Source organism: Bombina bombina, chromosome 2 (assembly GCF_027579735.1).
Source record: "Bombina bombina isolate aBomBom1 chromosome 2, aBomBom1.pri, whole genome shotgun sequence".
Taxonomy (NCBI): domain Eukaryota; kingdom Metazoa; phylum Chordata; class Amphibia; order Anura; family Bombinatoridae; genus Bombina; species Bombina bombina.
Genome location: NC_069500.1, coordinates 1,004,436,263 through 1,004,452,608, shown reverse-complemented (window position 1 = coordinate 1,004,452,608; position 16,346 = coordinate 1,004,436,263). Strand labels below are relative to the sequence as shown.

Genomic DNA, 16,346 nt, shown 5'->3' with positions numbered 1-16,346 from the left:
CAACAGGGTATGTTCTCTCAAAAAAAATACACTTAACGACCGAGGATGTACCATGCACGTCGTCAGTCTTGGAAAGCGGTGGAAGCGATCCTGATCTCTTCCAGCCGCTTTCCGGTTATTGCAGTCATGCCTCAATATCGAGACATCCTGCAATAACCCTCCTTGGCAATCCGATGCAGAGAGAGCCATCGATGGCCGCAATTGTTGGTGGGTGGGAGGTGGGTGGGCGGCCATTGATGGATCCTGTGATGCAGAGGGGGGCTGGATCGTGGGCGGGGTAGCCAGGGGCACGCATGGACGCATGCACGGAGCGGGTGGGAACCGCTACACTACAGAAAATGTTTGCAATAAAAGTCGGAGAGGGGGGGAAATAATTAAAATAAAATGGATCTAAGGGATCTGGGAGGGGGTGGGGGTTGGTCTTTGGGGGGGAAGCTACACTACAGAAAAAAATAAAAATGACTAAAAAGAAAATCTTTTTTTGGAAACTGGGTACTGGCAGAGAGCTGCCAGTACTTGATGGCTCCCAATAAGTTAGAGGGGGAGGGTTGGAGAGCTGTTTGGGGGGGATCAGGGAGGTTGGGGGCTAAGGGGGGATCCTACACAGCAGCATATGCAAATATGCTAAAAAAATATTAACAGATAGCTTTTATTTTAGTACTGGCAGACTTTCTGCCAGTACTTAAGATGGCGGGGACAATTGTGGGGTGGGGAGGGATGAGAGCTGTTTGAGAGGGATCAGGGGGTGTGATGTGTCAGGTGGGAGGCTGATCTCTACACTAAAGCTAAAATTAACCCTGCAAGCTCCCTACAAGCTACCTAATTAACCCCTTCACTGCTAGCCATAATACACGTGTGATGCGCAGCGGCATTTAGCGGCCTTCTAATTACCAAAAAGCAACGCCAAAGCCATATATGTCTGCTATTTCTGAACAAAGGGGATCCCAGAAAAGCATTTACAACCATTTATACCATAATTGCACAAGTTGTTTGTAAATAATTTCAGTGAGAAACCTAAAGTTTGTGAAAAAGTCAACAATTTTTTTTATTTGATCGCATTTGGCGGTGAAATGGTGGCATGAAATATACCAAAATGGGCCTAGATCAATACTTTGGGTTGTCTACTACATTAAAGCTAAAATAAACCCTACATGCTCCCTAATTAACCCCTTCACTGCTGGGCATAATACACGTGTGGTGTGCAGTGGCATTTAGCGGCCTTCTAATTACCAAAAAGCAACGCCAAAGCCATATATGTCTACTATTTCTGAAAAAAGGGGATCCTAGAGGAAGCATTTACAACCATTTGTGCCATAATTGCACAAGTTGTTTGTAAATAATTTCAGTGAGAAACCTGATCGCATTTGTCAGTGAAATGGTGGCATGAAATATACCAAAATGGGCCTAGATTAATACTTTGGGATGCCTTCTAAAAAAATATATACATGCCAAGGGACATTCAGGTATTCCTGACAGATATCAGGGTTCCAATGTAACTAGCGCTAATTTTGAAAAAAGTGGTTTGGAAATAGCAAAGTGCTACTTGTATTTATTGCCCTATAACTTGCAAAAAAAGCAAAGAACATGTAAACATTGGGTATTTCTAAACTCAGGACAACATTTAGAAACCATTTGGCATGGGTGTTTTTTGGTGGTTGTAGATCTGTAACAGATTTTGGAGTCAAAATTAGAAAAAGTGTGTGTTTCATTTTTTCCTCATATTTAAAAAAAATTAAAAAAAAAATTGTAGTAAATTATAAGATATGATGAAAATAATGGTATCTTTAGAAAGTCCATTTAATGGAGAGAAAAAATGGTATATATGTGTGGGTACAGTAAATGAGTAAGAGGAAAATTACAGCTAAACACAAACACTGCAGAAATGTGAAAATAGCCTTGGTCCAAATGGACAGAAAATGGAAAAGTGCTGTGGTCATTAAGGGGTTAAAGGGACACTAAACCCATGCAATTTTAAGAGACTTTCTAATTTACTCCTATTATCAATTTTTCTTCATTCTCTTGCTATCTTTATTTGAAAAAGCAGGGATGTAAAACTTAGGAGTCGGCCTATTTTAGGTTCAGCACATTTAGCCACCAATAAGCAAGTGTAACCCAGGTTCTAAACAAAAAATGGGCCAGCTCATAAGGTTCATATGCCTGCTTTTTTTAAAATAAAGATAGCAAGAGAACGAAAAAAAAATTGGTAATAGGAGTAAATGAAAAAGTTGTTTAAAACTACATGCTCTATCTGAATCATGAAAGAAAAGAAAAAATTGGCTTTAGTATCCCTTTAAAAAGAAAGAAGTTGCAAAAATAATCCATCCATTCACATTTAGCCACCAATCAGCAAGTGCTACCAAGTTCTGAACCAAAAATGGGCTGGCTTCTTCAGCTTACATTCCTGCTTTTCAAATAAAATTACCAAGAGAACAAATTAGAAGATTGTAAAAATGTGGGTCTCATATCACTCATTTTAAAGGGACATTTTCTCTGCATAAATGTTTTGTAGATGATCCATTTATATAGCCCATCTGGGTGTGTTTTTGTAAAATGTATAGTTTCGCTTATTTTTAAATAACATTGTGCTGACTCCTAACCAAGGCCAAAAGTTTTAGATGTATACTGATGTATACAGACTCCTATTTGTGTGATTTTTTTCATATGCAGGGGAGTGGGGAGGTTCTGCTATCAGTCCCTTTTCAGTTGATGTCCCAGGCTAATCTCATCAACAGTGTTAAATTGGATTTTTATATCAGTATCTGTGCATATTATTATTTATAGTAGTGTCTATTACATGCAGTTAAATGACAATTGGTGTATACTGTCCCTTTAAGGCACAAATATCTTCACGAGTACATGTCACAGCCTGAAAAACTAGTTTTTATAGTGCACAAAATAGGTTTATTGTAACAGATGATGTATAAACTGCATATACAATAATTTATACAATTACAATTTAAGAACGGTGGCACTGTTTCCATACAAACCAAACTGATGTACTGAACTGCAAAAGATCAGCATTCAACATGTTTTATTAGCATTCCAATCTGTAACTTTTTTATTGATTTTACTCAAATCTGCACCTTGCACTATCAAACCTCTTCGAAAAGAATTGTATGTTACATTGTCTCATTGTGGCCAATTAGGGCTAGTTTTATAATATATACCCGACTCAGACAATTTGCAGGATCTTGAGGGAAATTTAGGTTATATAGTTTCCTTTTCAGTCTCTCTTGGGAGCATGGGACAAGAACATTTATACTATAAGCAAGGTCTTTTATATAGCAAAAGCAAGCAATCATAAATCATGTATATTATAAATTTGTTTTTTGTAAGTTTATAGTCCCTTTAGTCTAAGCTGGTTGGTATGACTAAGATACATAGTATTAGGGTAAATAGCTCACTGTGCCACTGGATATCCCTGGGAAATATTTTATTTGTTTGTTTAATAGCTATACATTTGTACACAAGTATGTTAAGTATTTTAACATGTTGATTTGCTGCCCTCCTTTGTTAGTAAGTTATCCGTCACTACTTTGTGTGTCTGCCTCTGTATTTTAGCCCTCAGATAGAGGTCCTGCATTTTACACAGCAGATTTACCAAGTCATAATAAATGATTGTGTAAGGTACATGTGTGCCTAAAACACCTTAAAGGGACATTAAACCCAAGATTTTTATTTCATTATTACAATTTTAATACAATTTTTAAGCAACACTCCAATTTACTTCTATGATCTAATTTGCTTCATTCTTTAGCTATCCTTTGTTGAAGAAATAGCAATGCACAAGGGTGAATCAATCACACAAGGCATATATGTGCAGCCACAAATCAGCAGCTATTGAGCCTATCTAGATATGCTTTTCAGCAAAGGATATCAAGAGAATAAAGCAAATTCGATATTAGAAGTAAATTAGAAAGTTGCTTAAAATTGCATGCTCTTTCTAAATCATGTGTCACAGATACCGGGCTGCTTCCCCCTACTACATCACCCCCTCCTGTTTCTAAGTGGATTTGGGCTTTTTAAGAGCCACCACAATCTCCCAGACCTTGGTTTGGGTCACACATCATCAGGAAGGAGCTGGTCCCTGACTGCCTAGTCCCTATCCAGCCGACCGGGCCCCTGGAACTGTCGGTCGGCCACATAGTTCCCCGTCCCCAGTGTTTCTTACCCCAGGTCACTCCAGTGGCCCCTTGTCCCAGAGCTCCACTTTCTTGGGGATTGTTACCCCTTGGGGAGGGCAAGAGGTGGGTTGATTGCTGGAGGGGAGCTCCCTTAGGTTTCGGACCCCTCTCCACAACCCCCACTCCCCAGTGGCCTTCCTGGTGTACATTTAGTCACCCAAAGCTCCAGCCCCCAGCCATGGATCACGTTGCTTTTTGGACTATAGAAGCCCAACGACACCCTGGAAGTGCCGCCGCTCCCCCGGGATCACCCCGGAACCACCATCCTTATACCACTGGACACTATGGGACAATGAACTCTATGGATGTCGCCAGCCTGTCTGGAGGGGAGGGAATGGCGGGAGATTTAGGGGACTGATAAGGCTCTTATCTTGATGAGATTATGTATATTAACTGTGTGTTTTCGGAATAAAAGTTCTTGTTTCACCTGAATGCTAGTCTGTCTAGTTATTTGGGTGGGCTCCTGCTATAATCACTCTTCTCCGCTACATAGCGGCAGGTTCCAAGTGTTGGCAAGATCCTATAGCGGAGCAATCCAGTTGGGGTAGCAGGGTTACGTCACACCTACCTGGAACGTCCACACCACCAACTGAAGACTTCTTCGGATGGAGCAGTATGCTGGACTCCAAAAGAAAATGTTGAAAGATCTGCTGGAAGCTCAGGGGAAAACTGCCGGCCATATGTCTAAAGCAACCATCATCAAGGAACTGATGGAGGGCGATTGGGCTAGCGAGCCAGGTAGTGAGGCCGGTAGCAGCCAGAGCAGCGGATGGCCCAGCAAGGCCTCAACCCTGGAGACTACAATGTCGGACCTCCAGAGGAATATCCAGTGGCGGCTGGCCCTCTATGGCACGCAGATGGTCACAGAGGTCACTCTGGTCCACATGCTGGAGCTCCAGAAATCAATGAAAGGAGCCGTGCCTGCGCCCCTGGAACCATCTCCCCGTTCAAGGAAGTTACCCCACGAGGCTTTTCGAGCCTTCAAAGACAATGAGGAGGAGATTGACTGCTACCTCCAACTTTTCGAGACCCAGTGTGAGCTGCAAAGTGTCGCCTCCACCGACCGATTAACCATCTTGCTTGGGAATCTGTCTGGTTGAGCACTGGAAGCCTTTCACACTGTACCTCCAGGGGACCAGAAGCACGACTACAGGGTTAAAGAGTGCATCCTTGCCCGCTATGGACTCATGCCGGAGGCTGAAGTTCCGAGGGCTAAAAAGACAAGAGGGGCAGCCGTTCACCGAGTGGTCCTTGGACTCCTGGTTTGCGGGCTGCCATGTAACTTCCCTGGAACAGGCTACCCAGCTCATTTTTTTTAGAACATTTTTATAACAACTCCCCGGCAGAGGTCCGGGACAGGGTCAAATATAAGGGGCCTATATCAGCCGACCAGGCAGCCACCCTGGCTGATCAGTATTTGGATGCCAGGCGCCAGGTCATCCCTGAGCCCCGACCGGTGACCCGCTCCGCTCCCACCCCTGCTCGCACTCCGGCGCCTACTCGGTACCCCCAGACTTGACCAATCCCTGTCCGGCCCCATGTCATCCCGGGGATGCTACAAGTGCGGATGGGCAGGCCACATAAGAGTGCCCAGAGCGAAGGCCAAGGAATCCTTCTCCGGCTCAGTGGACCAGCCTACTGCCTGTACACCGAGGACCCCACCAACTACACCGGTTGGGCTGAAGAAGTGGGGGTCCTGCATGAAGTGCACTCGGCAACTAGCGACACTCGCCGACACCATCGCCAAGACATCTGGCTCAATGGGCAGGCGGCCCATGGACTAAGGGACACTGGAGCTAGTGTCACCCTGGTCCAACCCCACCTAGCCCCCGCCTCCGGCCATACAGGAAGGATACTTGGCGTTGGGGTGGCTTGGGGTGCCGTACTACGGATCCCCATAGCCCGAGTGCACCTGGATTGGGGTGTCGTGCTCCGTGCTGTAGAAGTAGGGGTCATAAACCATTTGCCTGCTGAAGTCTTACTGGGAAATGACCTCGGCTACCTTGCCTCAGCTTTTGTGGGGGATAAGTCACAGGATGTTGCTGCAGTTACCACCCTCCAGCAAGCCAGATGCCAAGCCACTGTATCGGATCTGGGGACCTATGTGAGACATTCTGCCCCGACTCCTACTTTACCCCCACCCTCTACCCGGACTCCTACCTTGTCTCGACCCTCTGCTCCGACTCCAACCCTAGCCCCTGACCAACCCTCCTGGGTGTCCCCCTCTGACTTCGCCCAACCCTAGCCCCTTACCGAGACCAAGTAGGTACTGACCCCCAGGGACCTGGGGAGGATTGTTTCCAGTGGGAGACAGGGCTCCTGTACCGGATCTCTGAGAGGAGAAAAGGGCCGGTGCCCAAACGTCAGCTGGTTCTGCCGAAGAAGTTTCGGTCACATTTAGTGAGTTAGGTAACAAAGAAAATAAATTAATAAACTCTGTAAAAGTTATAAACAAGGTGGCGGCAACTGTACTCTCTAAAACTATAATTTAATAGGTTTACTACGAAGCCTCTGATACCCTTCAAAATTTTTGGGATAGACTTTAGGGGTTTACTCGCCAGAAGACATGCAGGGAGAGAAGCGCTATATGCTCCAACCTGCAGCATTGTGCCCCTCCAATTAGCTTGACCAAACCCATACGGACTCTCACATTGCTCTGGCCAGCAACCCCCGCCATGCCAGGAAGAATAATTCACAAACTTCAAACCTTAAAGGCCCTATTGATGTGAGACATCACAACATGTACGACCCAGGGGCAGGCAAAAATGACAGCTTTGGGCATACAAAGGCTAGCTTAAAAAACCATACCCCAGCCAAAGCAGCGCTAATGGGTACAAAACTGAGTGCCACCCCTGACTGCACCTGTAAGGTAAGCCCAAATAAAGATAGCAAGAGAATGAAGAAAAAATGATAATAGGAGTAAATTAGAACGTTGCTTAAAATTGCATGCTCTATCTGAATCATGAAAGAAAAAATGTGGGTTTAGTGTCCCTTTAAACCACCATTACTTCCATTCCCCTTATTAACAACAACTAAAATAAACACAAGATACACAGAACTTGTTAGAAAACCATGGTCACATTTACTGAGTCATGTAACAAAGAAAATAAATTAATAAACTCTGTAAAAGTTAAAAACAGTCCCTTTAAAGCCTTATGTGAGCTTTTCAAGTATTAAAAACAATAAACAATCTGACATGGAACAATTTCTCTCTTTTTTAATTTTTATAGGAACCATACAAATAATAACAATAAATTGTAGTTTTTATTGAATTACTAATACAAATGTGTTCTCCTGTTTTTGAGATATACATAATAATTGCGTGGGCAAGACTCATGAGCAGTTCACATTTTTAGATTATTGTATTTGTCAAGTGAGTAATGATTAATCTAATCAGACAGTGATCATATTTTTATTTAATGACAATTATTGCAGTTAGCTTGTTATAGATTCTGCTAAAGACAAAACCAAAAAGCAACAATGTAGGTCCCATGTGTGCAGTTAACGGAGTATAAATCTTTTTTTTCTGGATATATAGCATGACATAAAATCTTTACACTTAATCCAATGTAATGTGAAACAACTTACACTTTTGTAGTCTGATAACTATTGTGTTTGACTTCATGTCATGTTGAAAGCAAATTAGCTTGAATGAAAGAAAGAAAAAAAAACAAGACAAGACTCATCATTGTGATAACTTAATAGTGAGTAGATTCCTAAGAGTGCTTCATAGCTTAATTTATGTGTCAGCAACATCTAAAAGTCCTCAACAACAGAACATATTACCACTGTGCTTGCTCTCTATTATTTGCCTACAAAATGTTCCCACCAGCGCAGTGTATATGTCAAAATGGCTTTTTTGACAGGAAATTGATGACCGTTTAAGAGGCTTGTCAAGAAAATGCTATGACAAAGAACTGAAGCCCCCACGCTCTTGGGGAAAAAAAAGAAGAAATAACATAAAATGTAGAGATAAGAATGAGCTGGCCCCTGTCATTAACAGCTTTGGTTCACTATGATATCATCCACATAGTTGGCAAGGTTATGGCCTAGCAACAAAAAATATTTTCCTCAGCTTATTGAAAGAGGCACTATAACTATGCTGCTACCCAGATGATATGTTACTAACATGGCTGGTATTTTTAAGATTAAGATCAATGTGGGCAATAGAGAATAAATAAAGATGCTTTTATGATGAAAACTTCTATTTATGTTGGTATTTCATTTTAAACAAATGATCATTTAAAATCAGTCCTTGGAGTTTTTGTTGTGTTTTTTTTTTATTATTTGTGTTTGACAATATGTTTTCAAGTTTTTTTGTAGCACTTTTATATAGAATTTTCTTTAGTCTACAATACTTATATTTACAGTTTGTTTATTGATAGAAAATCTGACTTGAATTTTAAATAATACCAGAAACAACCCCAAATATTTGTTTATATATTTATAACTTTTCTTTATTTACAGAGTTACTGGTGGAGAACTTTTTGAAGATATAGTAGCTAGAGAATATTATAGTGAAGCAGATGCCAGGTAAGTGATAACATTTTCATATTGATATCAGTGTAATAAATAAAGTAATGATAAATCACAATTTAATACAAAACATTAAAACGTGATTAAAAAAAAGTGAATTTGTGAAAATATTTGTGTAAATGGATACACTGTCCCAGACTTATCCGCGAGTTCTTTTTATATTTTCAACAAAACACCCCATAAAGAAGAAACAGGAGGAGACAATCGTGTAATCCTTTTAGGAGAGAAAACTGCAAAATTCAGTTTTTCATTTCTCACATGGTTCTGAGCTATCGTATTGGGGCAATGTTATGTTAGGCACACAACCAGCCCCACCTCCGGTGTATCTTCAAATATATTTATTTGGTTAAAATTACACCAATTCCCTTATGGGCACATCAGGTAACACATGGTACCTATATTGTATCACAATCCCCAAAAATATTTTGAGGACAAAACAATATGTCTTAATACCCAAAAGTCTATTCACTTGGCCCAGGAAAGATAAATGTTCCGCCTTTCCTGGCTTTTTCAAGGATAAATTTATCTCAGCATTGCCTTTTTCTTCTTTCTTAGGTTAGGTTTTGTTGGAAACATGAGGAACCCGAGGAGAAATCTGGGACACATAAATATTTTCACAAAGTTCACTTTTTATTTTATTTCTATCACGTTTTAATAACATTTTTATATGTTTGTCACTGGCTTTCAAACCTGTCCTCAGGCCTCCCCAACAGGCCAGATTTTCTGGATTACCTAGTGTGAGAGCAGGTAAAATAACCATGTTTACTAATCAGCTGATTATTTAATCTGTGCTCCAGTTCAGATATCCACAAAATGTGGCCTGTTAGGGAGGTCTGGGGACTGGCTTGAAAACCAGTGGTTTGTCATTGAAACAATTAAATATTGGACTCCAATAAAGATTGTAGTATTAGCTATTTTTTTTTATTTAGAAGGGTGAGTATCTCTCTTGTCAATTTGGTCTAAAATATATATTGCTTTGTTTGTATTGCCTTATTAAAGGTATATGAAACAGAGCTGTTTTAGTAAAAAAAAAAAAAAATCAATCAAAGTAAACAGACAGATTATGTTAAAAACAAAAAGAGCAAAATGAGTACTTGCAAAATGAGCACTTAGAAATTTTCAGTGTAGCGACTACCCTCAGGAAGGTGAGAGAACCTTTATGTTGAGAACTTAAAGGGACAGTCTACTTGAAAACTCTTATTGTTTAAAAAGATAAATACCTTTATTTCTCTTGTAAGGGGTATCCAGTCCACGGATTCATCCTTTACTTGTGGGATATTCTCCTTCCCAACAGGAAGTGGCAAAGAGAGCACACAGCAGAGCTGTCCATATAGCTCCCCCTCTAGCTCCACCCCCCAGTCATTCTCTTTGCCGGCTCTAAGCAATCGGAAGGGTAAAGTGAGTGTGGTGTTAGAATTGTAGTTTTTATTATCTACAAGCAAAAGTTTGTTATTTTAAATGGTACCGGTGTGTACTATTTACTCTCTAGCAGAAAGGAGATGAAGAGTTCTGCAGGGAGGAAGATGATTTTAGCATGTTGTAACTAAAATCCACTGCTGTTCCCGCAAAGGACTGAGGAGTACAAGAAAACTTCAGTTGGGGGGAATGGTTAGCAGGGTAGGCTGCAATGAGGTATGTTCAGTCATTTATTTCTAGACAAGACTGTGATAATGCTAGATAATGTTAATATCCCCATGAGGGAAGGGTAAGCTGTATTCAGAGACTAAGTATGGAATTGCAAGCTTACATAACAGGGCTAGTTTATGCTGGTTGACACTACTTAATGGCAAACGATTTTTACTGTGTGTCCCACTTGTACTGATATGTCTATACACTTTAAAGAACTTATTGTTGCACTTAAAAATGTGGCCCAAGATGATTCTCAGGCAGAAGGTAATGAGGTTAGCCCGTTAACCTCTCCCCAAGTGTCACAACCAGTTACGCCCGCTCAAGCGACGCCTAGCACCTCTAGTGCATCTAACTCTTTTACCTTACAAGACTTGGCGGCAGTTATGAATAATACCCTCTCAGTGTTTTTATCTAAACTGCCTGTGTTACCTGCAAAGCGTGATAGCTTTGTTTTAAGAACAGATTCTGAGCATTCTGACGCTTTTAGTAGCCGTATCCGATATACCCTCACAACGCTCTGAAGTAGGGGCGAGGGATGGGCTGTCTGAGGGAGAAATTTCCGATTTGGGAAAGGTTGCTCCTCAGACAGATTCATATACGTTGGCTTTTAAATTTAAACTAGAACACCTCCGCTTATTTCTCAGCGAGTTATTAGTTACTCTGGATGACTGCGACCCTTTGGTGGTTCCAGAGAAATTGTGTAAAATGGACAAGTACCTAGAAGTTCCTGTTTACACTGATGTGTTCCCGGTCCCTAAGAGGATTGCGGACATCGTTACTAGGGAGTGGGATAGACCAGGTATTCCGTTTGTTGCCCCTCCTGTTTTTAAGAAAATGTTCCCATATCTGACCCCATGCAGGACTCGTGGCAGACGGTCCCTAAGGTGGAGGAGGCTGTTTCTTCACTTGCTAAACGCACAACTATACCAATTGAAGACAGTTGTGCTTTTAAAGACCCTATGGATAAAAAATTAGAGGGTTTACTTAAGAAAATTTTTGTTCAACAAGGTTTTCTTCTCCAACCTATTGCGTGCATTGTTCCTGTAACTACTGCAGCTGCTTTCTGGTTCGAGGCGCTGGAAGATGCGCTCCAGACGGAGACCTCATACGAGGACATTATGGACAGAATTAAGGCTCTTAAGCTGGCTAATTCTTTTATTACAGATGCCGCTTTCCAACTAGCTAAGTTAGCGGCAAAGAATTCAGGTTTCAGGTTTCGCTAAAGTCCTGGTCGGCCGATGTGTCGTCAAAATCCAAACTATTGAACATCCCTTTCAAAGGAAAGACCCTCTTCGGGCCTGAATTGAAAGAGATTATTTCAGAAATCACTGGGGGAAAAGGCCATGCTCTTCCCCAGGACAAGTCCTTCAAGACAAAGAACAAACAAAATAATTTTTGTTCCTTTCGGAGTTTCAGGAGCGGTCTCGCTTCATCCTCCCCTGCTGCAAAGCAAGAGGGTAACGCTTCACAACCCAGGGCAGCCTGGAAACCTTACCAGGGCTGGAACAAGGTTAAACAGGCCAAGAAGCCTGCAGCTGCCTCCAAGACAGCATGATGGGGTAGCCCCAGATCCGGGACCGGATCTAGTAGGGGTCAGACTCTCTCTCTTCGCTCAGGCCTGGGCAAGAGATGTTCACGATCCCAGGGATATCTTCTAGAATTCAAGGACTCCCCTCCAAGGGGAAGGTTCCACATTTCTCGTCTGTCTTCAGACCAGACAAAGAAAGAGGCGTTCTTATGCTGTGTAGAAGACCTACATACAATGGGAGTGATCCGCCCAGTTCCAATTGCGGAACAAGGGCTGGGTTTTTACTCAACCTGTTTGTGGTTCCAAAGAAAGAAGGAACTTTCAGACCAATCCTGGATCTCAAAATTCTAAACAAATTCCTCAGAGTCCCATCATTCAAGATGGAGACCATTCGGACAATCTTACCAATGATCCAGGAGGGTCAATATATGACTACCATGGATCTAAAGGATGCGTATCTGCACATTCCTATCCACAAAGATCATCACCAGTTTCTCAGGTTCGCCTTTCGGGACAAGCATTATCAGTTTGTGGCTCTTCCTTTCAGGTTGGCCACTGCTCCCAGAATTTTCACAAAGGTGCTAGGGTCCCTCCTGGCGGTTCTAAGACCGCGGGGCATAGCAGTGGCGCCTTATCTAGACGACATCTTAATTCAGGCGTCGACTTTCCAAAGAGCCAAGTCTCACACGGAAATTGTAGTGGCCTTTCTGAGGTCTCACGGGTGGAAGGTGAACATCAAAAAGAGTTCTCTCTCCCCCCTCACAAGAGTTCCCTTCCTAGGGACACTAATAGACTCGGTAAAAATGAAAATATTTCTGACGGAGGTCAGAAAGTTAAAACTCTTAACTACTTGCCGAGCTCTTCATTCCATTCCTCGGCCATCTGTAGCTCAGTGCATGGAGACAATCGGACTAATGGTAGCAGCAATGGACATAGTCCCTTTTGCACGGATACACCTCAGACCACTGCAACTATTCATACTCAAACAGTGGAATGGGGATAATGCATATTTGTCTCTTCAAATACAGAGATTCTCTTCTCTGGTGGTTGTCTCTGGATCACCTGTCTCAGGGAATGTGTTTCCGCAGACCAGAGTGGATCATCAGTCTGTTGGGCTGGGGTGCAGTCTGGGACTACCTGAAAGCTCAGGGCTTATGGTCTCGGGAAGAAGCTCTTCTCCCGATAAACATTCTGGAACTGAGGGCGATATTCAACGCGCTTCAGGCATGGCCTCAGCTAGCTGCGGCCAAATTCATCAGATTTCAGTCAGACAACATTACGACTGTAGCTTATGTCAATCATCAAGGAGGAACAAGGAGTTCCTTAGCAATGATGGAAGTAACCAAAATAATCAGGTGGGCGTAGGATCACTCTTGCCACCTCTCAGCAATTCACATCCCAGGAGTAGACAACTGGGAGGCGGATTTTCTAAGTCGTCAGACTTTTCACCCGGGGAGTAGGAACTCCACCCGGAGGTATTTGCCCAGCTGACTCAGCTATGGGGCACTCCAGAATTGGATCTGATGGCGTCCCGTCAGAACACCAAGCTTCCTCTTTACGGGTCCAGGTCCTGGGATCCCCAGGCGGTGCTGATAGATGCTCTAGCAGCGCCTTGGTCCTTCAATCTGGCCTATGTTTTTCCACCGTTTCCTCTCCTCCCTCGTCTGGTTGCCAGAATCAAGCAGGAGAGGGCTTCGGTGATTCTAATAGCGCCTGCATGGCCACGCAGGACTTGGTATGCAGACCTAGTGGACATGTCATCTGTGCCACCATGGACACTGCCAATGAGGCAGGACCTTCTAATACAGGATCCAAATCTAATTTCTCTGCATCTGACTGCTTGGAGATTGAACGCCTAATTCTATCAAAGCGTGGTTTCTCTGAGTCGGTTATTGATACCCTGATTCAGGCTAGAAAGCCTGTCACCAGGAAAATCTACCATAAGATTTGGCGAAAATATCTTTTTTGGAGCGAATCCAAGGGTTACTCATGGAGTAAGGTTAGGATTCCCAGGATTTTGTCCTTTCTCCAAGAAGGATTGGAGAAAGGATTATCAGCTAGTTCCTTAAAGGAACAGATATCTGCTTTGTCTATTCTTTTACACAAACGTCTGGCAGAGGTACCAGACGTCCAAGCGTTTAGTCAGGCTTTAGTCAGAATTAAGCCTGTTTATAGACCTGTGGCTCCGCCATGGAGTCTGAATTTAGTTCTTTCCGTTCTGCAAGGGGTTCCTTTTGAACCTTTACATTCCATAGATATTAAACTGTTATCTTGGAAAGTTTTGTTTTTGGTAGCTATCTCTTCTGCTCGAAGAGTTTCGGAGTTACCTGCTTTACAGTGTGATTCACCTTACCTGGTGTTCCATGCAGATAAGGTAATTTTGCGTACCAAACCCGGTTTTCTTCCTATGGTTGTGTCTAATAAGAATATTAACCAGGAAATTGTTGTTCCTTCTCTGTGTCCTAATCCTTTGTCGAAGAAGGAACGTCTGTTACACAATCTTGATGTGGTTCGTGCTTTAAAGTTCTATTTACAAGCAAGTAATTATTTCAGACAAACAACTTCTTTGTTTGTTATCTATTCTGGTAAGAGGAGAGGTCAGAAGGCGACCGCTACCTCTTTCCTTTTGGCTGAAAAGCATCATCCGTTTGGCCTATGAGACTGCTGGCCAGCAGCCTCCTGAAACAATTACTGCTCATTCTACCAGAGCAGTGGCTTCCACATGGGCTTTTAAAAATGAGGCTTCTGTTGAACAGATTTGTATGGCAGCGACTTGGTCTTCGCTGCATACTTTTTCTAAATGTTACAAATTCGATACTTTTGCTTCTTCGGAGGCTATTTTTGGGAGAAAGGTTTTACAAGCAGTGGTGCCTTCCGTTTAAGGTACCTGTCTTGTTCCCTCCCTTCATCCGTGTCCTAAAGCTTTGGTATTGGTATCCCACAAGTAAAGGATGAATCCGTGGACTGGATACACCTTACAAGAGAAAACAGAATTTATGCTTACCTGATAAATTACTTTCTCTTGTGGTGTATCCATTCCACGGCATGACTGGGGGGTGGAGCTAGAGGGGGAGCTATATGGACAGCTCTGCTGTGTGCTCTCTTTGCCACTTCCTGTTTGAAGGAGAATATCCCACAAGTAAAGGATGAATCCGTGGACTGGATACACCACAAGAGAAAGTAATTTATCAGGTAAGCATAAATTCTGTTTTCCCATTCCCCAGTTTTGCATGACCAACACTGTGATATTAATACATTTATTACCTCTGTTTACCTTGTATCTAAGCCTCTGCAGACTGCGTTCCTTATCTCAGTGCTTTTGACAGACATGCAATTTATCCAATCAGTGCTGACTCCTAAATAAGTCCACTGGTGTGAGTACAATGTTATCTATATAGCACATATGAACTAGCATTGTCTAACTGTTAAAAAAATGTCAAAATGCAATCTTATCAGATAATAGGCAGTTTTCAACGGTTTACAAATCAGTTTGAGCCTACCTAGGTTTAGCTTTTAGAAAAGAATACCAAGAGAACAAAGCAAATTTGATGGTAAAAGTAAAATGCTAAGTTGCTTAAAATTGCATGCCCTATCTGAATCATGAAAGTTTAATTTTGACTAGACTGTCCCTTTAAATTGCATTCTGCCTCTAATAAGCATAGGCAAGAAACTGACTTCATATCTGTCTTGCATTCACTGAACAGTAATCAAGCTTGTGTTGCTTTAGAAGATTTATAAAATTAGCTAGATTTGCTTCCTGTAGATATCTTAAAGGGACATTAAACCCAAAATTCTTTTATGATTCAGAAAGAGAATAACATTTTTAAATTTCCAATTTACTTCTATTATCAAATTTATTTCATTTGTTGAAGAGATACCAAGGTAGGTAGCGTGCACATGCCTGAAGCACTACATGACGGGAAATAGTGCTGCCATCTAGTGCTCCTTCTAATATATAATATTGTTGCATAACTGCTGCTATATAGTGCTGCAGACACGTGCACACTCTTGAGCTAAGGATAACAAGAAAATAAAGAAAATTTGATAATAGAAGTAAATTAGAAAGTTGTTTAAAATGTTATATTCTATCTAAATCATAAAAGAAAAAAAATAAGTTTTATGTCCCTTTAAGGGGTCGATTTATCAAACACTTTGCCAGACTTCGCCCCCCTACTACTGCAGGTTCTCACAAGAAAACCTGCAGTCCAAATTTATGAAGCAGCGGTCATCAGACCGCTGCTTCCCTAACCTCTTCTCCACCTCTTAGGTGGAGAATTTCAATCTCCCCGGTCTCACCAACATAGCTTGACGGCTCATGGAGATTGCAGTGTTGCAGCCAGGTTAGGGGATTTTTTGCCTTTGTCGTCCGGTATGATTGATTGTTTAAAAATGCCCTTCGAAATTGCGACACCATACAGAGTAGAGTAGCGTTTGAACAGCCATTGCAGAGTCATTGCAGAGTCAGATTA

At 42.1% G+C, this 16,346-nt stretch overlaps 1 protein-coding gene across 1 annotated transcript in view; it reads left to right on the top strand.

Annotated features, from left to right (window-relative positions):
* CAMK2D (calcium/calmodulin dependent protein kinase II delta) overlaps nucleotides 1–16,346 on the top strand; it is a 738,893-nt gene that overhangs the window by 482,006 nt on the left and 240,541 nt on the right. Inside the window, exon 5 of the mRNA XM_053703586.1 lies at nucleotides 8,652–8,717. Coding sequence (XP_053559561.1) covers nucleotides 8,652–8,717 — 66 coding nt within the window. The remainder of the gene's footprint in view (nucleotides 1–8,651; nucleotides 8,718–16,346) is intronic.